General features: G+C 38.1%; 1 protein-coding gene across 2 annotated transcripts in view; it reads left to right on the top strand.

Annotated features, from left to right (window-relative positions):
- LOC111155467 (centrosome and spindle pole associated protein 1) overlaps window positions 1-24,764 on the top strand; it is a 135,622-nt gene that overhangs the window by 104,050 nt on the left and 6,808 nt on the right. For both annotated transcript variants that reach the window (XM_022515632.1, XM_022515631.1), the window contains 7 exons: window positions 1,023-1,089; window positions 1,877-1,994; window positions 12,296-12,435; window positions 14,561-14,701; window positions 16,679-16,725; window positions 18,840-18,903; window positions 23,918-24,027. In XM_022515632.1, the coding sequence (XP_022371340.1) occupies window positions 1,023-1,089; window positions 1,877-1,994; window positions 12,296-12,435; window positions 14,561-14,701; window positions 16,679-16,725; window positions 18,840-18,903; window positions 23,918-24,027 (687 nt within the window). The remainder of the gene's footprint in view (window positions 1-1,022; window positions 1,090-1,876; window positions 1,995-12,295; window positions 12,436-14,560; window positions 14,702-16,678; window positions 16,726-18,839; window positions 18,904-23,917; window positions 24,028-24,764) is intronic.

Genomic DNA, 24,764 nt, shown 5'->3' with positions numbered 1-24,764 from the left:
GACTATGTTTGTGGGGGTAGGTGTCAGTGACAACTTTCAAGTTTCTTGTTAGATTTATATAGAGTGGGTGGTTGAAGATACAGTTTGTGGCTAAGGAAGGAGCTCTCGACTGGTTTTATAGATTTGGAAGCCACTAACATTTTTCCTTGTCATGTTAGTACAATTGTCTCAGATGAATTTGCGGGGAGTAAAAAGGGCTGAGATTGGAACACCAGGGAATTAAAAATTTAAGAAGCAGAGAAAGGAAATAAAGATAGAGAATGTGACAGAGAATGGCAATATCAGTTGCTACTGGCCAAGTAAAATAAGGGTGTAAAATGCCCATTGAATGTATTATTTGGGGATCACCTGGTGACTTTGGTAAGAGCTGTGTTAGTGGAGTGATAGGATAGAAGCAAAGGTAGTAGCTGTGTGGTGAGAAGTGAATGGGCATGAGGAAGTAGACATCGTGTTGCATCTATTCTTGAAAGGATGGCTGTGGAGGGTAGTAGAGACGGGATAGTAGATAATGATGAAGGAGAAGGTAAGAATCTTTTTTTTTTTTTTAAGGAATTTTTTTTTTTTTTAAGATTTTGTTTATTTGAAAGAGAGAAAAGAGAGAGAGAGAGAACACAAGAAGTAGAGGGTCAGAGCAGACTCCCTGTGGAGCAGGGAGCCCGATGTGGAGCTTGATCCCAGGACTCCAGGGTCATGACCTAAGCCAAAGGCAGTCATTTAACCAACTGAGCCACCCAGGCACACAAGAAGGAAGAGACTTTTAAGCATAAGCTGAGAAAATAGAGTGATTGGAGGAGGTTGGAGTAACTTACTAGATACAGAGAACAGGTGACAGGATTGTATTTGGATGAAGCAAGGACACTTCCATTGTGATGGGAAGGAAAAACACATGTTAGGTAAGTGTACAGTTTGGATAGGGGGAAATCTGGTTCCTTTTACATACAGTTCCTTCAAAAAATTATTCTTTTCAAGCTTCTGAATAGGGAAGACATACTGAGTGTATCTTTGTTATGATTGTTAAACAGGAAAGTTCCATATCCAGGGCACAGTCTCCTCCGGTACCTGCCAGGAGAAACCAGCTCCGTGCAGAAGGTAGAGTTAACTATTAAGTCTGTAACCTGTAATATTTCTCTTTTAAGCTTTTTATTGAAATAATTATAGACTCACAGAATGCTGCAGAAGAGCATAGTGAAGTCCTGTGTACCTTTCCTGCAGCTTCCCTCAGTGGTACTATCTTATATAGAACAATAACCAGGAACTTGACTTGGTTGGTATGCTTCACAGACCTCCATCGGGTCTCACAGTTTTAACACAAAGTAATTGGTGTGTGTTTGTGTTTGTGTGTGGTTCTGTGCATTTGTATTATGTATAATTTGTATAACTACCGCACAATCAAGGTATAGAACTGTGGTATCAGGGGTGCCTGGTGGCTCAGTGATTAAGTGTCTGCCTTTGACTCAGATCATGATCCTGGGGTCCTGGGATTGAGCCCCACGTCAGGCTCCCTGCCTCTCCCCCCTTCTTATATTCTCTCTCTCTCTTTCTCTAATAAAATCTTTAAAAAAAAAAAAAAAAAAATGAACAAGAAGAACTGTGTCATCACCGCAAAGGAACTCTCTTATGTTGTGGTGCTTCTTTATAGTTGCTCTCTCCCCAGCCCAAGAATATTTCTAAAGTCTGGCAGTTCCTGTATTTTCAGAAATGTGTGTATCTTATGGGTATTCATAAATATGATCTGTATTTATAAAACATTAAAAATAACTTTCATAAAATTTTGTCTCTAAGCATTTTAGTTTTGTGTAAGCCTGGTTATGTTTTAATGTTTAATCTTCTGTGTTTATGCCTGTTTTAATTTTTACTTATTAATGTGAATTTGCAGAGGAGAAAAAAAATGTAATTATGGAGTTATCAGAAATGAGAAAACAGCTTCGTAGTGAAGAACGGCGTCTACAAGGGCGGTTGCTACACATTGACAGTGATGATGAAATTCATATAAGGCAAGTTTCAACTTGAGTTTTTTGTTTGTTCTTGTGTTTTGTTGTTCTTGTCTTCAGGAAAAGGAATTACAGATAAATCAGAACCTATCCAGTAATTCTACAGTTTTGGACCAGTATTATTTCTTTATTGTAAAATCGCATATATTAGAATGGATAAGTAGCATGCTTGAGAAAAGTTTTTAACAGATTGTTGGTGAAATTATAATACTGAAATAGCCTTTTCCATGAAAAGAAATATAGCTAAATAATTATATCCTAGTGGAGGGACTCAGTGCAACTAATCCAAAACAGTATATGATTTATTAAGTCTATTTTTGTTTGTAATATGTGATAGGTTTTCTTTTTCTTTCTTTCTTTTCTTTTTTGGCAAAGTGGCTTTTTCTTTAACCAATATGCTTTTACTTTTTTTTTTTTAATGTAAATTCAATTAATTATCATATAATGTATTATTAGGTTCAGAAGTAGAGGTCAGTGTTTCATCAGTCTTATGTAATACCCATGCTCATTACATCACTTGCCCTCCTTAATGTCCATCACCTGTTTACCCTAACCCCCAACCCCTCTCCCCTCCAGCAATGCCCAGTTTGTTTCATATGATTAAGAGTTTCTTATGGTTTCTGTCTGTCTCTGATTTTTTATTTTATTTTTTCCCCTCCTCCCCTAAGATCTTCTGTTTTGTTTTTTAAATTCCACATATAAGTGAGATCATATGACAGTTGTCTTTCTCTGATTGATTTATTTCACTTAGCTTAGATTTATTTCACTCCAGTTCTATCCTTGTCATTACAAATGGCAATTTCATGGCTGAGTAGTATTCCATTGTATGTATTATATCACATCTTCTTTATCCATTCATCTGTAAGTGGTCATCTGGGCTCTTTCCATAGTTTGGCTATTATAGACATTGCTGCTATGGACATTGGGGTGCAGGTGCCCGTTTGGATCACTACATTTGTATCTTTGGGGTTAATCTCTAGTAGTGTAATTGCTGGGTTGTAGGATAGCTCTATTTTTAACTTCTTGAGGAAGCTCCATACTGTTTTCCAGAGTGGCTGCACCAGTTTGCATTCCCACTAACAGTGTAAGAGGGTTCCCCTTTCTCCCACATCCTCAGCAACATCTGTCTTTTCCTGACTTGCTAATTTTAGCCATTCTGACTGATGTGAGGTGGTATCTCATTGTGTTTTGGATTTGGATTTCCCTGATGCCGAGTGATATGGAGCATTTTTTCATGTATCTGTTGGCCATTTGTATGTCTTCTTTGGAAAAATGGCTGTTCGTGTCTTTTGCCCATTTCTTGATTAGATTATTTGTTCTTTGGGTGTTGGGTCTGATAAGTTCTTTATAGATTTTGTGATGCAAGCCCTTTATCTGATAAGCCATTTGGAAATATCTTCTCCCATTCTGTTGGTTGTCCTTTGGTTTTGTCAGCTGTTTTCTTTGCTGTGCAAAAGCTTTTGATCTTGATGAAGTCCCAGTAGTTAATTTTTCCCTTTGTTTCTCTTGCCTTTGGGAAAGTGTCTAGCAAGAAGTTGCTGTGGCTGAGGTTACAGAAGTGGCTGCCTGTGTTTAGGATTTTGAAGGATTCCTATATCACATTCAGGTCTTTCATCCATTTTGATTCTATTTTTGTGTATGGTGTAAGGATATATGGTCCACTTTCAGTCTTTTGCATGTGGTTGTCCAATTTTCCCAGCACCAATTGTTGAAGAGACTGTCTTTTTTCCATTGGATATTCTTTCCTGCTTTATTCAAGATTAGCTGACCATAGTGTTGAGGGTCCATTTGTAGGTTCTCTGTTCTGTTCCATTGATCTGTGTGTCTGTGTTGTGCCAGTACCGTACTTTCTTGATGGTTAGAACTTTGTAATAGAGCTTGAGGTCCAGGATTGTGATGCCACCAGCTTTGGTTTTCTTTTTCAATATTCCTTTGGCTATTTGGTGTCTTTTCTGGTTCCACACAAATTTGAGGATTATTGTTCCTGCTCTGTGAAAATAGTTGATTGTATATTGGTAGGGATTGCATTGAATGTGTAGATTGCTTGAGGTAGCATAGACATTTTAATAATATTTGTTCTCCCAGTCCATGAGCATAGAACGTTTTCCCATTTCTTTATGTCTGCCTCAGTTTCTTTCATGAGTGTTCTGTAGTTTCTGTAGTATAGATCCTTTGCCTCTTGGGTTAGACTTATTCCTAGGTATCTTAGGGATTTTGATCTTTTATTAAATTTCTCTTCTCCAGCTGGGGTTAGGCTGTATTTGCTGTCCTTTACCAGCTCCTTTAGGTATAAGGTCAGGTTGAGTATTTGAAACCTTTCTTATTTCTTGAGAAAGGCTCATATTGCTGTATCCTTCCCTCTTAGGACCCCCTTTGCTGCAGCCCAAAGGTTTTGAACAGCTGTGTTTTCATTTTCATTTGTTTCCATGAATTTTTAAAATTCTTCTTTAATTTCCTGATTGACCCATGCATTCTTTAGTATGATGCTCTTTAGCCTCCATGTATTTGAGTTCTTTCCAACTTTCCTCTTGGGGTTGAGTTCTAGTTTCAAAACATCGTGGTCTGAAAATATGCAGGGGAGGGCGCTTGGGTGGCTCAGTGGGTTAAGCCTCTGCCTTTGGCTAAGGTCATGATCTCAGGGTCCTGGGATCGAACCCTGCATCAGGTTCTCTGCTCTGCAGGGAGCCTGCTTCCCCCCTCTCTCTCTGCCTTCAGCTCTGCCTACTTGTCATCCCTCTCTCTCTGTCAAATAAATAAATAAAATCTTAAAAAAAAAAAAAAAAAAAGAAAATATGCAGGGAATGATCCCCATCTTTTGGTACCAGTTGAGACCTGATTTGAGACCCAGGATGTGATCTCTTCAGGAGAATGTTCCATGTGCACTGGAGAAGAATGTGTATTCTCTTGCTTTAGGTGGAATGCTCTCAATATATCTGTGAAGTCCATCTGGTCCAACATGTCATTCAAAGCCCTTGTTTCCCTGTTGATCTTCTGCTTCGATGATCTGTCCAATTCAGTTCCTGGGGTGTTAAAGTCCCCTACTATTATTGATGTGTTTCTTTGATTTAGTTATTAATTGGCTTGTATTTTTGGCTGCTCCCATGTTAGGGGCATAAGTATTTACAACTATTAGATCTTCTTGTTGGATAGACACTTTAATTATGATATAGTATCCTTCCTCATCCTGTATTACAGTCTTTGGTTTAAAATCTAATTTGTTTGATACAAGAATTGTTAACCCAGCTTTCTTTTGATGTCCATTAACATGATTAATGGTTTTCCACCCCCTCACTTTCAATCTGGAGGTGTCTTTCAGTCCAAAATGAGTCTCTTGCAGACAGTGTATGGATGGGTCTTGCTTTTTTTATTCAATCTGATACCCTGTATCTTTTGGGGGCATTTGGCCCATTTACATTCAGAGTAACTATTGAAAGATAAGAACTTAGTGCCATTATATTACCCGTAAAGTCACTGTTTCTGTATATATTGTCTCTATTCCTTTCTGGTCTATGTTACTTTTGGGCTCTTTCTTTCTTTTTAATATTTCTTCCAGGGCTGGTTTAGTGATCACAAATTCTTTTAGTTTCCGTTTGTCCTGGAAGCATTTTTATCCTTTCTTCAATTTTGAATGAGAGCCTTGCTGGATAAAGTATTTTGGGCTGCATATTTTTCACATTTATCACCCAGAATATATCATGCCAGCCCTTTCTGGCCTGCCAGGTCTCTGTGGATAGGTCTCCTGCCAGTCTAATGTTTCTATCCTCATAGGGACCTCTTGTACCAAGCTGCTTTCAGGAATTTCTCCCTGTGTCTGAGATTAGCAAGTTTCACTATTATATGTCAAGGTATTGACCTATTTTACCTGATTTTGAGAGGTTTTCTCTGTGCATCCTGGACTTGAATGCCTGTTTCCTTTCCCAGATTAGGGAAGTTTTCTGCTATAATTTGCTCCAGTATACCTTCTGCCCTTCTCCCTTTCCTCTACTGGGATCCCAGTTCTAACATTGTTTTGGTTTATGGTATACTTATCTCTCGAATTCTACCCTTTATAGCCAGTTGTTGTTTATCTCTTTTTTTCTCAGCTTCTTTATTCTCCATCATTTTATCTTCTGTATCACTAATTCACTCTTTTGCCTCACTTATTGTAACAGAGCCTCCATTTTTTTAAAAAGATTTTATTTATTTATTTAACAGACAGAGATCATTAGTAGGCAGAGAGGCGGGCAGAGAGAGAGGGGGAAGCAGACTCCCTGCAGAGCAGAGAGCCTGATGTGGGGCTCCATCCCAGGACCCTGGGATCATGACCTGAGCCAGAGGCAGAGGCTTAACCCACTGAGCCACCCAGGTGCCCTAGAGCCTCCATTTTTATTGCATTTCATTAATAGCCTTTTTTTTATCTAGTTCTTTTTTTTTTTTCTAGTAGAGGCTTCTTTAATGTCTTCTATGCTTTTTACAAGCCTAGCTAGTGTTTTTATAATCATTATTCTGAATTCTAGTTCTGACCTTTTATTCATGTCCATACTAATTAGTTCTCTGGCCTTCATTATTGCCTCTTGTTCTCTTTTTTGAGGTGAGTTTTTTTGTCTTGTCATTCTGTCCAGAGAAGAATAGATGAACAAGAGAACAAAATACTAAAGTGGCAACAATGACCCCAGATAATTATACACTAAAAAATCAGAGGAGACGTGAAACCAGAAAAAATAAAAATTAAAAAAAAAGGGAGTGAGAGAATATAATCAGACAGGTGAACAGAAGAGAGCAATACACTGGATCCTGTGTGTATTTTTGTCTTTTTGTTAGAAAACTAGATTCTAAAATTGTAAGGAAATAAAAACTTAAACATGTTCAAAAATAAAATTAAATACAATAAAGTTTAGAATGTTGCTGTAAAAAAATGAGAATTAAAAGACAAATAAAGGGAATATTGACAAACAGGTGAACAGAACAGAGCAATACACTACATCCTGAGTGTGTTTTGGTCTGTTTGTTAGAAGAAACTGCATCCTAAAATTGTAAAGAAAGAAAAACTTATATATGTACAAAAATAAAATTAAATACAATGAAAGGCTAGAATGTTAAGTGTAAACATGAAAATTAAAAAGATTTTTAAAAAGAGTTGATAAAAAATAAGAAATTGGTTGAAAAAAGGGCAGAAAAATTAAAATTGAAAGCCTAAGAATTGTGGCAAAAGACCATAAATTCTATATACTGTTTTCCCTTAGTGCTGGAGTTTTGCAATTCTGTGTAATGGCTGAACTTGGTCTTGGCTGGATGTTCTTGCTGATCTTCTGGGACAGGGTCTGTTCTGCTGATTCTCAAGTGTCATTGCCCAATCAGAACTGCATTGCCCTTGCCAGGGGGCCATGCTATGTACAGTGTCCAGTTTGCTCTGTGTGGTTTTGTTCCCTGAAAACTTTCTGCTCTACTTTAGAGGATGAGAATGAAAATGGCAGCCTCCCAATCTCTGGCCCCATAGTCAAAGCCCGGGGCCCACTCCTCAGTGCACCCTCACGGATGAGCGGTCAAGTACATGTATCTCCCTGGTCTCCATATGTACTTCTATCCTCACTCAGCTTGGACCAAGTGTTTCTATCTTAGGCATGCAATTCAATTGGAGTCTTCAAACCCTGAGCCTCCTATGGTGCACACTTGTGCCGCTGCTCCCCTTGGGGAGAAAGTGGGGTTAGTTCTGCCACTTGTTGGACCCCTGCTTGGAGTGCAGTTGCCAAACTGTTTGGTAGTTCGTGATTTATGGCAACACTGAGAGCCACACCTGGGCTTTCTGATTGCAGCCCTCTTCCCCATTCCAAACCCTAGGAGCTCTGCCACCCTTGGCATCCCCGGTCTTTCTGTGACCCTGAGGATCCCAAGACCATACTGTCTCACCTAGGTTTCTGCTCTCTTTCAGCAGCTGAGTGTGTCTTTCAGGCAGGGCCATCCCTTACTGATTTTGTGCTCGGCTGCTGTATCAGTTTCTGATGTTGGCTTAGGGAGGCTCCCTCCCTCCCCCTGGGGTTTACCTCCCATATATATAGCTTTGGATTCATTTCTCCACACCTCCTACCTTGCAGAAAGTGGTTGCTTTTCTATTTGTAGAGTTGCAGCTATTCTTTCCTTAGATCTCTGGATGAGTTTCTCAGGTGTTCAGAATGATTTGATAGCTACTGGTTGAATTCCTGTAGCCAGACAAAATTAAGGTCACCTGTTTCTCTCCTATCTTGGACCAATATTCTCTTAGATTCACATTCTTGAATTTTATGTAGATTAAGTTGCCTTCATAAAACATTTATCCATACCTGTTGAATCTATTCACTGCAAAATATGGGATATTTAATGTATATTTATTTAACCTAATATAAAACATTTATATTGAGTGTTTTATCTGTCCTTCCTTACTGCCAATAATATATTTATGGTGATGATGTTGATGGTGGTGGTGGTGGTGATGGTGAAAGAGATGTTGGGATGGGGGAGGAAGAAAGTAGTAGTACTTTTTTGAAGGAATACCAGAAATACAAGCCCTAATCATGAAATGTTTGATAGGATTAGACTTAGTAAAGAATGAGTTTGGGGTGGCACACCGTTTTTCCAGGTTTATCTGAGAATGGACTCTTTGTCTCATCACAGAAATCAGTGAGTGAAAATAATTGATTAATTTCAGTCCTTATGTACACAAGGCAAATTGGTGCAGAAGTTGCTTTGTAAGCTACTCTAAGTGGTAGGGAAGTCCACGCTGAGAAAGAGATAGTTGAAACAAGACTAGAAAATTATGAAAACATTCTCTTTACTTTCCCTTTTTTAGTCTTCTACAAAATCAAGCACAGAAATTTAGTCTTTGAGGGGGAAAATGATATAGGAACAAAAAACTTCAGAGTTGGAATAATCATAGACAATTACATTTTAAAACTATTTTTTACATTTTCCATCAACAATCTATTTTATAAAATACTTATTTTCTAGAAAATAACTTCTAAATTATTAAACATTTCTGATCATTTTTGCCAAAAGGACTCATAAATTTTTTAAAGTACTGTTCTTCAAACTGCAGATTGCAGTCTTTTGCTAGATTTTAAAATCAATAAAGTGGATAACTACCACACTTATTTTTTAAAAGGGTTTTTTTTTTAAATAAATGATTTATTTTGGCATCATTTTAAATTAAAGAAGAGTTGTAAACATAGTACAACTTTTCCATATGACCCTCACTTAGTTTTCCCAATTGTTAACATCTTGTGTTACTGGAGTCTGTCACTAATATTGGAACATTACTACTAAATTCCAGACTTTCAGGATTTCTCCTGTTTTTCTATTAATGTTCTCTTTCTGTTCCAGAATCTAATCAATATAGGTACCACATTGCATTTAGTTGTCATATCTCCTAGTCTCCCCTGGTCTGGGACAGTTTCTTAGTCTTTTCTTTGTTTTCATGACTGTGACAGTCTGGAGGAGTATTGGCCAGGTAGAATCCTATAAGAATATCCCTCAGTCTGTGTTTATCTAAAATTTACTCATGATTAGACTGGTGTTAAAGGTCTTTGGACAGAAGAGCACAAGGTAGATGGTCCTCTCATCACATCCTATAACAAAGGTATATGGCATCTACATGACATTCCTGGGGATGGGAACCTTCATCATTTGGTTAAAGTAGAATTTGCCAGGTTTCTCTGCACAGTTACTATTCTTAGGACAAGAATCAACAAATTTGGCACACAGCTTAGGAGGTAGAATTAAGCTCCATCTCCTGTAGATGGGGTTAGTTATCTCTATATATTATTTAGAGTTCTTTTGTAAGAAATATTTGTCCTTTCTTGGGGAGCTTGGGTAGTTGAGTTGGTTGAGCATCAGATTTGATTTCTGCTCCAGTCATGGTCTTGGAGTCATGTAATTGAGCCCCATGCTGGGCTCTGAGCTCAGTGGGGAGTCTCCTTCTCTCTCTTTCTCCTTTTGCCCTTCCCCCTGCTCGTGCTCTTGCACTCTCCCTCTCTTTCTCTCTCTAGAATAAATAAATCTTTAAAAAAAATTGTCCCTCTCTTCCCTTTTTTATTTATTCAATCATTTATAACACTTTTGTGTATATTTATTTTGTACTTTGGGGTATAATCCATTCTCCATTCTTTCTGAGCACTTCCTTTTTGGTATTATAAGACACACTCCAGAATCCTCTTGTATCTCCCCTACCCCAGCCCTGAAATCAGCCATTTCTCCAGGAAGCCATGTTTCCTCATGGAGAATGGTATTTAGAAACCAAGCTCTGGATGTTGGGTATGCTTGCTGGGTGTCTTTGCTTCTGGATCCCACTAGTGGACAGAACTAGATAATTTAATATATGTATGTGTACTAAGTCATAAACATATCTGTCATTGTTCCTGGTCTATCATTTTGTATTTTTATTAAATTTATAGTGATGTTTAAGACTGTAATCCAGTATGTGATAGGAGTTTAATGTAGCAGCTTAACCTCCAAGCTTGGTTGGCTAAGTAAACATAGTGAGAAAATTTCAAAAATACAGAATGGCTAGATAATGAAATGTTAACACACGCTGGTAGTTTTCAATGGATAATTCTATTTTATTTATTAGCTATTTCTAAGTAATTGAGAGGTCAGTGTAGTTTTTTTAATTTACTTTGTGATGTTATGAATGACTTCACTGTTGCAGCATTGCATATTTAAACACGCATGTTTAACTTATTGACACTTATTTTCTTTGTTTCATTCATAAATTGAACACTGTACTCTCTTTTGACAAACTAATATAAGAGAAGCCAGGCAGCTTTTCAGTTTTCTCATTTGTAAGTGGTAACAATAATATTTACCCCATGAGATTTTAGTGAAGAATAAATAGATGTATGTATTTGAAAGTACCTTGTAAATTCTACATGCTAACTTAAGTTAGAGAATATATGTTAGATTGCCATCATTTAGCAAGAACTGGTTAAATACATTTACTTTGGTTTAATTTTCAATATGTATCACAATGAGAGACATTTGAGTTGATTCTTTATTCCAGTTTTATAAATTTGTTTCACAAAAAGAATCTCTTATTCATTAATTAAGCTCACATTTTTGAGCTCTTACTTTGTGCTAGGCACAAAACAAATATTAGGCAGCCCATATCCAAGGAAGATCTAATAATCTAATTCCTAATTTAGCAGCCTATTTAACTTTTAGCCTTAATGGAAACTAGGCAGGAGTCCAGTTTAATGGCCTTCTAGAAGCCTTTTTAAAATTTGTTTTGCATTGTAATGAATCTGTGTTGCATTTCCTGTCACCCTAGGTGGCTTACTATTTAGAGGTCTTTGTCAGCCTTGGCAGGGTACTTTTGTGACCCATGTGACTCCTTACCCTCACCAGGAAAGGAAACTCCAGCAGAGCAGTGGTATTGCCTTTTGGGATCCAAGCTGTTCCCTTCTAAGTGCTTAGGGAAGATTTAGTGAACAAAGAAATGAAGGCAGGAGTTGGGCCAAGCCTCTGACAATTACAGCTTAAATCCTCATTTTCAGAAATAGAGGAGGTCTATCAAGTGCTGCAGGAAGCACGGGTAGGTCTTTCTTTTCAGGGCTAGAGACACTGTCCCCCATCCCTTTCCTCTTCTTGGTCACTCCCCCAGAGCCCTAACAGGAAACTCACTAAGCCCCTTGACCATTATGTTAACTTCCTAGGTACCACAGAAGTAGACTATTAAATGAACTAATTAGAGAATTGAATTCGCTGAAAGTCCTTGTAAAATTAGTGTTGGAGACTGTGGATAGTACCCTTTATATTGGGAAGTGTATTAATACCATATTTCTCTGTATAATTTTTATTTTAGGCTGAGGGAAAGGTAACATTTATTGATTACCTAACATATGTCATGTACAATGCTGGGTACTTTACAGTGTATAACTTCACTTAATTAGAAGGAATAGACATCATCTGCATCATACAGATGATGAAGTCAAGGTCAAACTGCCAGAAAACAGCAAAGCTGGTCTTTGAATCTTGGTTTTGCTGACTTCAAAGACTGTGGTCTTTCTACTATGTGAACATTCTGAAGTAAAGCTAACTCATTTACTCTCCTAATAAGGGTCTTTGCATCAGAATATCTTGAAAGAGTACACTGACCTAGGGCCTTTACATCAGAATATCTTGAGAGAGTACACTGACCTTTACTATATTTTTTAGTATAGGAGATTGAAATAATAGTTTTAAAGTTTTATAATATTGTGTGATGTAAGATGCCAAATTTCTTGTAGAGGGAGTTAAATGTAAGCTCTGATTCTCTTCACATTAAAACACATTTACCTAAATTTGTCTTCTGTCTATAGGAAAAGAGAAAGGAATCCCATGGATATATTTGACATGGCTAGGCATCGGCTACAAGCTCCTGTCAGAAGACAGTCGCCTAAGGGCTTAGATGTTACTACTTTTCAGAATATTCATGACTTCAATGAGCTGAAAGATAGAGGTGAGTAGAATGCTGCTCTTTTAGATAGAGCCTGTGTTCTAACCATATTCAAGTATTTATTTGTATCCTTTTTCTAAAGTAAAGTTTCATTTAGGATACCTATTTTAAATAATGATGAATAAAATTTCTATATATTTTAGTTCTTCACTTTACCAATCTAGTAGGTGAAACTTTAGTTTGTCTAACTCTTCTTTTGCAGAGCATACAGCTTTTAAAGCCTCTCCGGAGTTGATTAGATCAGGTAGACTAATGAGAAGAGTAGCACTTGTCATTAATGGAACGGGGACAAGGCAAGCTGAGCTTAGGAAAGAGACTGAGAAGGAACAGTCAGAGTGACTGGAGAATGTGGTATCCCGAAATCTAAGGGAAGAGAATATGTCAAGGAGAAGGGATCATGTAAGAGGAATAGTGCAAAGCGTCGGTTGGATCAGAGGTCACTGGTGACCTCGGTTAGATCTTTTTCAGTGGAATTAGGGCATCAGAAGCCCATTAACATGGGAATGAGGATTGACTAAGAGGCAGAGTGTTGGAGGTAGTAAGCGTAAGACAACCCCTGGAGGAGGTGGGCTTGGCTGGGAAGGGGAGGAACTTAGGGTCCAGAGCTGGGGGAACAGGGTAGAATGCTAATGTAAAGGGCTGTGACAAGGTAAGAGGTGTGTGTAGGGTATGGGAGAGAGAAGGAATGAGGAGAGCAGGGTCCCTGAGTAACTCGGGCAGGAGCAAATGGAGAATATTTGAAGGAAGAGAGTTGAGAAGATTTGATGTAGCACTTAGAAGGAGCAGAGAAAGCTTAGTAGAGAAATAGGATTACCAGGAGACACAGGGGCCTGGGAGACTGAAAATGTATAGAGGAACCAAAATGTGTGTTATATGTGATTTTCCTTTTGGACCATGTAATAGAGCAGGTGTTGGAGTCAAAGTGGCAAATTATTGGATATGTGGTCATATGATCTATACCAGATGAACCAGAACTGAACTTTTCTTCTTTTTGCTTTTTAAATTAGTATCTATTACAGAAAGTTTTGAAAACACAGAAAACTAGAGAGGAAAATCACCTTGCTCAAACCACCTAAATATAAGCACCATTCATATTTCTAGTCTTTTTTCTGAGCCTATTTAAAAGAAAAACAAGATAAAACTGTTACTTAGTTTTCTCTTTTGTTTTTCATTTAGATTTACAAGTGTCATCAGTTACATTTACTGTTGTCTTTTAATGCTATGATTTATTGATAATTTACTATATGCCAGGCAGTGTATTAAGCCAGTAGGTCTCAGAGTTTGGTCAGGGGACCTGCGCAGTCAGGCGGTTTTCATTATAAGCCAAGACTTTATTTGTCTTTTTCATGCTTATTCTCACATGTGATATGGTAATTGTGATAACTTTTGATCATAAAGCTTTTTACATATTTAGGATCATTTCTTCAAATTATATTCCAACAGTATAATTTGTAGATCAAAGGGAATAATAGTTTCAAGGCTTTTTAGATGTATGAACTATATTTTTGTTCTCAAGATTTAAAAGTTAAGTTTTATCATTTTCATTCTGCTCACCTCATATTCTTGAACTTGTGGCATAGATGAATTCTTAGATTGTCATTTCCTCCACTAATGACCTCTCTCCTAAAGTTCCAGCCAGTCTGCATTTATCTTGCTTTTTGCATATTTACAAGGGTGAAAATATTAATTGGCTTGATAACATTATGTTTTCATAATGTTTCATATATGTTAGGGACTGGCTGTGATTAGTGTCTAATGGCTCCCTGAGTTGTAGCCGTGTGACTGACTGCTTGGCTATATGTGTACATAGTTGCCCAGCTGTGTGCTCTGGGGGAAATCTTGGGGAGTGGGAAAGTACGGATGGAGAATGCATAATAAGCTACTGCTTGTTCTGGGGTGGGGTGGGGGGGCTTCCTTTTAATGTTGCTAAGTTTGTGAAAGGGCATTTACTTACAGAATATTAATTTTGTGTTCTTGAGTTTTATGATAATTTTAATACCTTTTGACTTTGGTGATACTTTATTATTGTTCCTCGATTTTGAAATTAGGTTCCTCATATGTTTACTGAAGTTTTATAAAATCTCCTTTGGAAACAAGATTGAACTTCGCTATATATTTTTTGTACTAGATTCAGAAACACGGGTTGACCTGAAGTTTATGTACCCAGATCCTCCGAGAGATCACCACACCTTAGAGATCCAGCAGCAAGCCCTGCTAAGAGAGCAGCAGAAGAAACTGAATAGAATGAAGATGCAGGAAGGTGCTGAAGGTAAGAAATTGTCATTCCTATCTCAAAGAGTAGCGGTGGGTTGTTTGTTGTTGTTGTTGTTGTTGTTGTTGTGTGCGGCTTTTTTTCTCTCTGGTGTGGATTGCAGTGCCAGGCAGCTTCCCACTGGTAGCTCCATGCTCACTTGGCCCTTTCGGCAGATAGTCCCAGAAAAGGACAGGTCCCCGAGAGGGCTCGGATGGGTGTGGCTGAGGCAAGTTATGAGTGAGAGGGGTCCAGGGAGGATGGAGTACCTCAGCTAGGCCACGTGACATCTGTAGCAGGAAGTAGGAACCAAGGGAAGGAGTGCTGGGCAAACACTCCAGTGCCCTGTGGGGCATTTCTTTGCCATGTGTGTCTGACAGGTTTTGGTAGGGCATAAAATCTGTTCAGCGACACTGGGCTGTGAATGTGTGTTTGTATAATCAGCCAATCAACAGATGCTTCCTGAGTGCCTGTGGTGAGCACAGGTACTAACGCATATCCAGGGGATGTGGTGATGAATGAAATACGCTATTGCTGTCAAGGAGCTTATACTTTGTTGGAGGAGTTAGAGGCTAAATAAGCCTAAGCGTGCTGAGTGCTGTAAAGGAGAAATCTAGGGTCCCATGGGAGTATGGAACTGGGGTAGGGGAGCACCTGACAGCAGAGTGGGGGTAGCTGCTTCACAGAGCAGAGCATCTTGTGGGCCCCGTTGGCCTAGAGTCCTGCAGGCCATTGAGGGTGGCCATGGAAAATAAGCCCTAAAACACAACAATCCAGTAATAAGAATAAGACATTCTCATTCTCAGGCCTCAGGATCTGAGGAAACTTTTTTTTTTGACCATGAGACATAATCACAGGAATAAGTTGTGCACCATTTTGGGCCCAGGTCAAGAATTTAATAAAGATTGATATAGGGAAAGTCTTTCGTCCATCTAGTACAGAACTTTTCACGATGGTCTCATCACCCTCTGACAGCATAGTAACCCACATTCTATGGCATGTCATCAGAGAAGAGAAACTAGTACATTTTTAACCTTTACAAGCATTTTGGTGGAATATTTCCTTAGGAGACCCCGCTGATCTGATGTGGTGCGGTCTTGGCATATTCGGCTGGTTAACTGAAAAGTGGTCCCCAGGTGGATAGATGCAGGTGCATTTGGGCACGGAGGGTATCCATCTTCCACAGCAGCCACCGACCAACTTCCAGTAAACACTATGATGACTGAGTTCATAAGAATGTGGTTTAAATATGGTAAAACAATCACAAACATGGTATAAAATATTCTAAGAAGGAGTATAGGCTATCATTCATTGGCACCCTATTTATTCCCAAAGGCAGTCTCTAAAGGACAAAATGCACTATTGGATGCACATAGGAAAACTGGTCAAATCAAAGAGGGGGCTTTGGTTGGGGCACCTGTGTGGCTCAGTGGGTTAACCCTCTGCCTTTGGGCTCAGGTCATGATCTCAGGGTCCTGGGATCGAGCCCCACATCGGGCTCCCTTCTCAGCAGGGAGCCTGCTTTCCCCTCTCTCTCTCTGCCTGCCTCTCTGCCTACTTGTGATCTCTGTCTGTCAAATAAATCAATAAAATCTTAAAAAAAGGAGGGGGGGCTTTTGGGATACTCCTCCAGAATCTCTGTGTAACTAGGTGCCTGGAGCTGAAAAATTCCATGTGAGGGACCCGTGTTTAAGTCCACTCAGCAACTTTCTACCCAGATTGCGGAAATATGAGTGAAGCTTGAAGAATCCTGCATTATTTTCTTTTTCTGCAGACTTCAGTTTTATGTTCACAATGATTTTTACTTTTGTCTATTCAACTAGAATGGATGCTGAACTAGTTATAAATATATTTATATATATAATTATAAATTAATAAGTAATAGCTTAACATTCTAAAATGTGATAGTTGAAAAAGAATTTACAGTAGAGAGCTGGTCACAAAGGATATTGTAAAAGTTTTTATTTTTAAATGTTTTTTCTCCATTAACTACAGCTGACTTGGATGCCATCCCAAGTGCTAAAGTACGGGACCGCAGAATGGTAAGAAACCAGTTACGATTTTCCAAGCTAGTTTTTGGGGGATAAGAAATTTTTAGGAATATGGTAAGTGAGTAAGCCAATTTTGAATATTGAGTTAAGAAAGAATTTAACTCTTGTCTCATCCCTGTAGTGTGGGTATTTAGAGATATATTAGTGGAATATGTAGAGAGAAAGCATATTATACGAAGTATACTGTGGTTATAAGATTTCAGAGCTAGGCTGTTCAAGTTGGTCTGTTTTTAGCTGTGTGACTTCAGGCAAGGTATTTAATCTAACTTAGTTTTAAACATGGTAAGTTTTGAGATGCCTGTTAGACAAACAATTGGAACTGGCAAGTAGCAGACAGGTAAGGGAGTTCAGGGGAAAAGACTGAGGTTGGAAATAAATTGAATCTTCATACACACGAGTAATAGTAACAATATTATCGCATTTTCAGATTATAAAGGTAAGGCTCAGCTCAGCTGTTTTAGTAGCCCAGGGTTACCAGTTGGTAGCTGTTGGTGCTTCATTTGAAGTGATAATGATGTTGCTAATAGCTACCAGTTAGAGAGTGACCACCCTATCTGTGCTAGGTACTTGACATTTATTTCTCTCAAGTACACAAGATATGCATTCTTTGTGTGACGTAAGAAGAAACGGCGGGCCCGTGATCACGCAGTGGTAAGCTGCACAGCCCAGGCTTGAAACCAGGGTGGTCTTGAGAGCTCCTCCTTGTCCCCATACATCCCTATTCCTGAAATCTCTGCAGGTTGGTAGGTTTCTCTGTATGTGGCAGCCACATTTCTCAATGAAAAGATACCGAAATTTAACAACTGGGATTTTGGTTAAAATCCCGGATTAGTAACACCATATTTTGCTGAGTAGTAACTCAGTAGAAACAGCTTATCATGGCTGTTACCAAGAAGCTAATAAATTTTGGGGTCCTCATCTCCCTAGAAACTGGATTGTATAGTAAACCCAAATGAAAAGTGGGGCAGGTTGTCATGGAGAAGATAGAGCTTACCTGGACTTGGATCACTTTTCAGATACATGAAGGACTCTGATGAGCAAGAGAGGCTGGGTGGTATGCAGTGCTAGGAACACTTGGTTCAGACCATTTGGTAAATATTAGAAGCTGTTCATGCCAAAAAGCAAAAGTAGAATCAGTAGGTGTTAAATTAAAAAGGAAAGTTAAATGCAATACATGGAAGAATTCAGTGATAATGCTGTGAATTCTGATAATGCTATGTATTAGTGGAATATATTTAGAAATTAATGGATAGCTCTTCAGTGGAGTGTTCTAGCACATCCTAGAAATCTGCTGGGGAAGTGGTGGTGTGTGACTTTAGGCTCCTTCCAATATATAAGGAGATAGTATTCTCTGTGTGTAAATCTGTTAATCTCTTATTTGAGAGCTCATTATAAACACAATCCTAGTGGTATTTTCCCCCCTACTCTTATGTTCCCTCTGTATCTGTGCTATACCTTTGTGACAGCTGCTGTCACATAGGGCTGTCATTGTCTGAGGCATGGCCCTCGCTCTCCCCCATGAGATTACGATCTACTCCACAGCAGAAACTCTTACTCATCTTTGTTCTGGCATGGAGGAAATAATAGGAAGTACACTGTACAAGTGTACTAAAAGAATGAATAAATCTTGGCTATGGTTTAAAGACTTAATTTTTATTTATTTATTTTTTAAGATATTACTTATTTGTCAGATCGAGAGAGAGAACAAGTTGGTGGAGGTGGCAGGCAGAGGGAGATGCAGACTCCCTGCTGAGCAAGGAGCCCCATGTGGGACGCAGTCACAGGACCCTGGGATCATGACCTGAGCCAAAGGCAGATACTTAATCAACTAAGCCACCCAGACGTCCCAGTTTAAAGACTTTTAATGTTTAATTGGGTTCATTGCTTCATACTGTTTTCATCGCAGTATTGTGACCCTTAATAAAACAGGTCTTTCTTTATTGGGTACTGGAATGTGGCGTAGGAGGCAAGCAGCCGGTCCTACCTTTCTCCATTCATTTTTGCTACTTTTGGGGACAGTGTGGAGACTTGTGCCTCTTGGTACAAATTAGTTGTTTTTCCATAGAGGACTAATAAAAATCATTAATATATGATGTTTCTTTTAGCCTAGAGAGGACTCCGATGATTTCTTGAAAACTTCATTATTGGAATCTGATAGTGCTTTTATTGGTGAGTATATTTCTTTTACCAATCTAGTTATTTAAATATTAAGCATTTATATTTCTTTTAAGTATATTTCTCCATACTTAACAAAATGAGCACTTCACTCTTTGTTTTGCAAGGTGGTAAAAAGGGAATATTCTATTTTATTAACTTAATAATCATCAAATATGACTTACTCTGATTCTGAAAACTTTGTAACTAAAATGAACTTTAGAAGTGATAGGAAAGGTTCACACAAAAACCTGTACATGAATTTTCATAACAGCTTTACTATAATAGCCAAAACTGGAATCAGTCCAGATATCCTTCAATAGATGAACAGTTAAAGTATAGTACATCCATTCAATGGAATATTACTAAGAGATCAGTGGGTCAGGATCAAGGATATTTTATCAGTATCCGTATCCTGGGTGTGAGACTGTTGCCTTCTTTTGCAAAACATTACCACTGGAGGGACCTGGCCAAGGTATGCAAAGGACCTCTTTGATTTCTTAAAACTGCATGTGAATCTTTCAATTTTAAAAGGTCATATGGATATTCTTAGTTTTAAGGAAAAGTAAATCTCACAGTACGTTTACGTATCTTCTTAAGTACTGTAATACACATGTAATTATGTACTCTGATCAAAGCATTTCTGCTGTCTTAGGGCCATCAGGGAATTAAATATCCTACATACTAGTTCTATTTCATGAGATGAAAATTCCAAACTAGCCTATACTTTTTCTTTTAGTGAGTGTTTCTTTTCCAGGGTGTCTCCAGGGTGTCATATTGTGGAGAGTGAGTACAGATAGAGAAACTGGGAGGAAGGAAATAGGATAGGGAGGTTGTCTATGGAGGCATCAGGGTAATGTGACCTGTTCCTGCCAAAAATGAAGACAGTTTGGGGCACTCAAGATGGTGTCTTGGACTATTTCGTTATATTAGACCAAAGATATAGCAATCTCTCTTCTTAATATCCCATGGTCATGATTGTTACCACTGTTCTAGTGAATGTGGGTAAGGCTTTTGTGTGTGTGTGATAACCTAGATGAGAAAGTTCTGAGGATCTAAATATGTAGCATGTTGACTACAGTTAACAGTACTGTACTGTAAACATGAAAGTTGCTATGAGAGTGGAGTTTTAATATCCTCACCATAACAAGAACAACACCAAAATGGTAATTCTGTGAAGGAGGAAAAGGATGTGTTAACTAGCCTTCCTGTAAAAAACATTTCGCGATATGTAATTGACCCTTGAACATGGGTTTGAACTGTGTGGATCCAATTATATGTGGATTTTTCCCCCGTAAATACAGTACTGGGGAAAGTGTATTTTCTCAGTAACATTTTCTCTTCTTTTATTGGAAGAATATATATATATTATATGTAACATATAAAGTATGTGTTAATTGTGTTATCAGTAAGGCTTCCAGTCAACAGTAAATTCTTTGAGGAGTCCAAAAGTTTATGTGGCTTTTTAAACATGCAGGGCCCCTGCATTGTTCAAGGGTCAGCTACATATGTAATATCAGATCATCACATTGTACGCCTTAGACTTACACAGTGTTCTATGTTTGTAGTAAATTAAGCTGGAAAAAACACAAATTGACTATAGAAAAGAAATTCTATCAATAATAAGTTTCTAAAACAGAAAGCACCAGGTCCAGATAGCTTCACTGGTGGATTCTCCCAAACGTTTAGGGAAGAATTCTATCAATTCTCTACAACCTCTTCCAGAAAACAGAAGCAGAGGGACACAATCTGAGTGTCCGCATTACCCTAATACCAAAACTAGACAGAGAAGAGCACAAGAAAACTACATACCAGTACCTCTCATGAACATAGATGCAAAAATTCTCAGGAAAATATTAGCAAACTGAATTCAACAATGTGTGAAACTTGTTTACATTCAGTTAATATAATTAATCAAAATGTAATCATCCTATTAACAGGCAAAAGAAGAAAAATCACATGATCAGTATCAGTAGATGCAGAAAGGCACTGAACAAAATCCAACACCCATTCATGATAACTCAGCAAACTAGGGCTATAAGGGAGCATCCTCAACTTGATAGAGAACATCTACAGAAACCGTACAGCCAACATCATATTTAATGATGAGGAGATAGTAAAGACCAGGAAAAGGCAATGAGGTCTCTTCTCACTGCTCCTCAACATCATTGTGGAAGTCCTAGCTGATGTGCCAAGTCAAGAAAAGGAGGAATACAGATTGGGAGGGAGAAATAATACTGTCTTTGTGCACAGATGGTATGATTGTAGGAAATCTGATGAATAAAAGAAATCCTGGTACTAATAAGTAGTTACAGCACGGTTGCAAGATACCAGGTTAAAACACAGAAGTCAGTTGCTTTCCTAGATGTACCAGCAATGAACAAGTGGTCTCAGAAATTTAAAACACAGTATCACTCACGTTAGCATCCTCTAAAAAAGAAATGTGTAGATACAGATCTCGTACTGATTTTATTATGAAAAAAACTATAAAACACTTATGAAATATAACAGGTGATTTCATGTTAATGGATTGGGAAATGCAATATGGTTTAAGATACCAGTTCTTCCCAACTTGACCTGTAAATTCAATACGATCCCAGTCAAACTGATTCTCAAGTTTATATGGAGAGGCAAAAGATCCAGAATAGCCAGCTCAGTATGTAAAGAGGACAAAGATGAAGACTGACACTTTAACTTTATAAGTTAACAGTAATCAAGTGGTGTGGTATTGGCAAAAGAATATACAAATAGATCAGTTGAACAGAATAGAGTCTAAAAATAGAGCCAAACAAGTACATTCCATTGTGTTTTGACAAAAGAGCAAAGGCAGTGCAATGGACAAAAGATGGTCTTTTCAACAAATGGTGCTAGAACAACTGGACATCTGCATGCAAGAAAAGGAATCTAGACACAGATCTTAGGCCCTTCACCAGAAACAACTCAAAGTGGACTATAAACCCAAATGTAAAATGCAAAATTATGTAACTCCTAGACGATAACAGAGGACAAACTTAGAACAACTTAGGGATGATGATGACATTTTAAATACAATACCAGAAGTGTAATCCATGAGAGAGATTGGATAAACCAGACTTCTTTGAAAACTTTTTCTCTAAAAACTTTAAAAACAGTGGCAAGAGAATGAGAAGACAAGCCAGAGACTAGGAGAAAATACTTGGCTAAAGACCCATCTGATAAAGGAATGTTAGCCAATATATACAAAGAACTCTTAAAACTCAGCAATAAGGAACAATTCAATTAAAAGATGGGCAAAAGATGCAAACATATTTCACTAAGACCTACAGATGGCAAATAAGCATATGAAAATATGTCTTTAGGGAAATGTAAATTCATAACGAGATACCACTGTTAGAATGGCCAATATCACAGGAACTCTCACTCAATGCTGGTGGGAATGTAAAATGGTACAGCCATTTGGGGAGACAGTTTGGAAGTTTAAGAAACCAAAACATACTCTTAACAATCCTGCAGTCACACTACTTGATATGTACCCAAAGGAGTTAAAACTTATGTCCATACAAAAATCCACAGATATTTACAGCAGTTTTATCAGTAATTTCCAAGACCTAGAAGCAACCAAGATGTCTTTCAGAAGGTGAATGGATAAATATACTGTGATACAACCAGACAGTGCAATATTATTATTCTGTGCTGAAAAGGAATGAGCTACAAAACCATGGAAAGATACAGAGGATCTTTGAATGCATGTGCATGAAAGAAGCCAATCTGAACAGGCTACGTACTGTATGATTCCAACTATATGACCCTCAGGAAAAGACAAAACTATGGAGGCAGCAAAGAGATCGGCAGATACAGAGGAAGGAATGGATAGGTGGTGCACAGAGGAGTTTTAGGGCAGTGAAGCTATTCTGTGGATATTGTCATACTGGATACATGTCCAAACCCGTGCAATGTACAACACCAAGAGTAAAGCCTCATAGAAACTACAGATGTTGGGTGATAATGTGTTAGTGCGGGTCACTGATTTTAACAAACATAGCACTCTGTTGATAGTGAGGTAAGCTATGAGTGTGCGGACAGGGGGTGTTTTCCACCCTGTTTTGGTCTTTTTTTTTTTAAAGCAAGTGCATTAGTGGTTGGGTATATACAGAAATCACAAAACTTTATTTTTGGAGTTTTAGAAAATCACATCTCTTTCAGTAAAATGTAGTTATTGCTGCCTTTAAAAAAGCTGTACATTTTAAATATCAGAAATTTGAATATCACTTATAGGGCAAATGGTAGTATTGTATCAATATTAAATTTCCTGAATGTGATAATGAAATTGTAGGTATAATATAGGAGACAGTTCTTGTTCTTAGATAGTACATACTTCACTATGTGGAGATGAAGTGTCAACTTACTGGTTCACCATCAACACCATCACCCCCCATATAGAAATAAAGTATATGTGGCAAAATAAGAATGGTGATTTTAGGTATTTATTGTATTGTAACTTTCCTTTAGGTTTTTCAAAATAGTCTTTTAAAATAAAGAGTTGGAAAAATTCTAAATGTTATAAGTGGATTACCTCCACGATCACTAGAGAGGTTGTGATCAAAAAGACTGACAATACCAAGTGTTGGTGTATGGGTTAACTAGAACCTTCTTATATTGTGAAATGATAGAACCACTTCTGAAAATGGTTTGGCAGTTACTCAAAAGGCTAAACATAGAGTTAAACAGAATATCCAACAATTTAACTCCTAGGAATATACCCCAAAGAAATGAAAACATATGGCCGCAAAGACATGTACACGAATGTTCATAGCAAATTAGTAACTGTCAACTAGAAACAGTTCACAGGTCCATCACCGGGTGAATACACAGATAAAATGTGTATTCCACAAAAGTTACTGAGCTGTTTGTGTACATTTGTAGTAGCTGAATTTTATTATATGTAAATAATATCTTAAAGCTAGTAAAAAAGAAAGTATTGGTTTAGCACGGAGTAAAAAGATTTGAAATGGTGGATGTTTAAGGCTTCTCCTTTGTGTGGTCTTCCTAGGTGCTTATGGCGAGACATATCCTGCCATTGAAGATGACATCCTCCCTCCACAATCCCAGGTGCCCTCTGCAAGGGAGCGCAGGAGGAACAAACAGAAAGGACTGGACTTTGTATGTATGAAGTATCTTTTTCTTTTTTCCCTTTTCAGTTTAGGAGAGGTCTGGATTCTGACCCAGGCTAAATTGGTTTGGTCCACAAGAGACTCGTTTGAAGCCCAAAGACACCCCCAGATTGAAAGTGACGGGGTGGAAAACCATCTATCATGCTAAGAGACGTCAAAAGAAAGCTGGGTTAGCAATTCTTACATCAGACAAGTTAGTTTTTTTTTTTTTTTTTTTTTTTTGAGAGCGAGAAAGAGAGAGAGAGTGACAGAATACACTAGCAGGTGGAAGGGACAGAGGGAGAAGCAAGCTCCCTGCTCAGCAGAGAGCCCGATGTGGGACTCGAACCCAGAAGACTGATCATGACCTGAGCTGAAGGTAGATGCTTAAACGACTGAGCCATCCACGCACCCTGAGACAAATTGGATTTTAAACCAAAGACTGTAATACAGGATGAGGAAGGACACTATTATCATAATTAAAGTGTTTATTCAACAAGATCATCTAATAGTTGTAAATATTTATGCCCCTAACATGGGAGCAGCCAAAAATACAAGCCAATTAATAACTAAATCAAAGAAACACATCAATAATAGTAGGGGACTTTAACACCCCAGGAACTGAATTGGACAGATCATTGAAGCAGAAGATCAACAGGGAAACAAGAGCTTTGAATGACACACTAGAACAGATGGACTTCACAGATATATTCAGAGCATTCCATCCTAAAGCAACAGAATATACAT

Source organism: Enhydra lutris, unplaced genomic scaffold (genome assembly GCF_002288905.1).
Source record: "Enhydra lutris kenyoni isolate GAN:26980312 unplaced genomic scaffold, ASM228890v2 scaffoldscaffold41, whole genome shotgun sequence".
In the NCBI taxonomy this organism is placed as follows: Eukaryota; Metazoa; Chordata; class Mammalia; order Carnivora; family Mustelidae; genus Enhydra; species Enhydra lutris.
The sequence above is the reverse complement of the archived record's forward strand: the minus strand, read 5'-3'. Positions and strand labels throughout refer to the sequence as shown.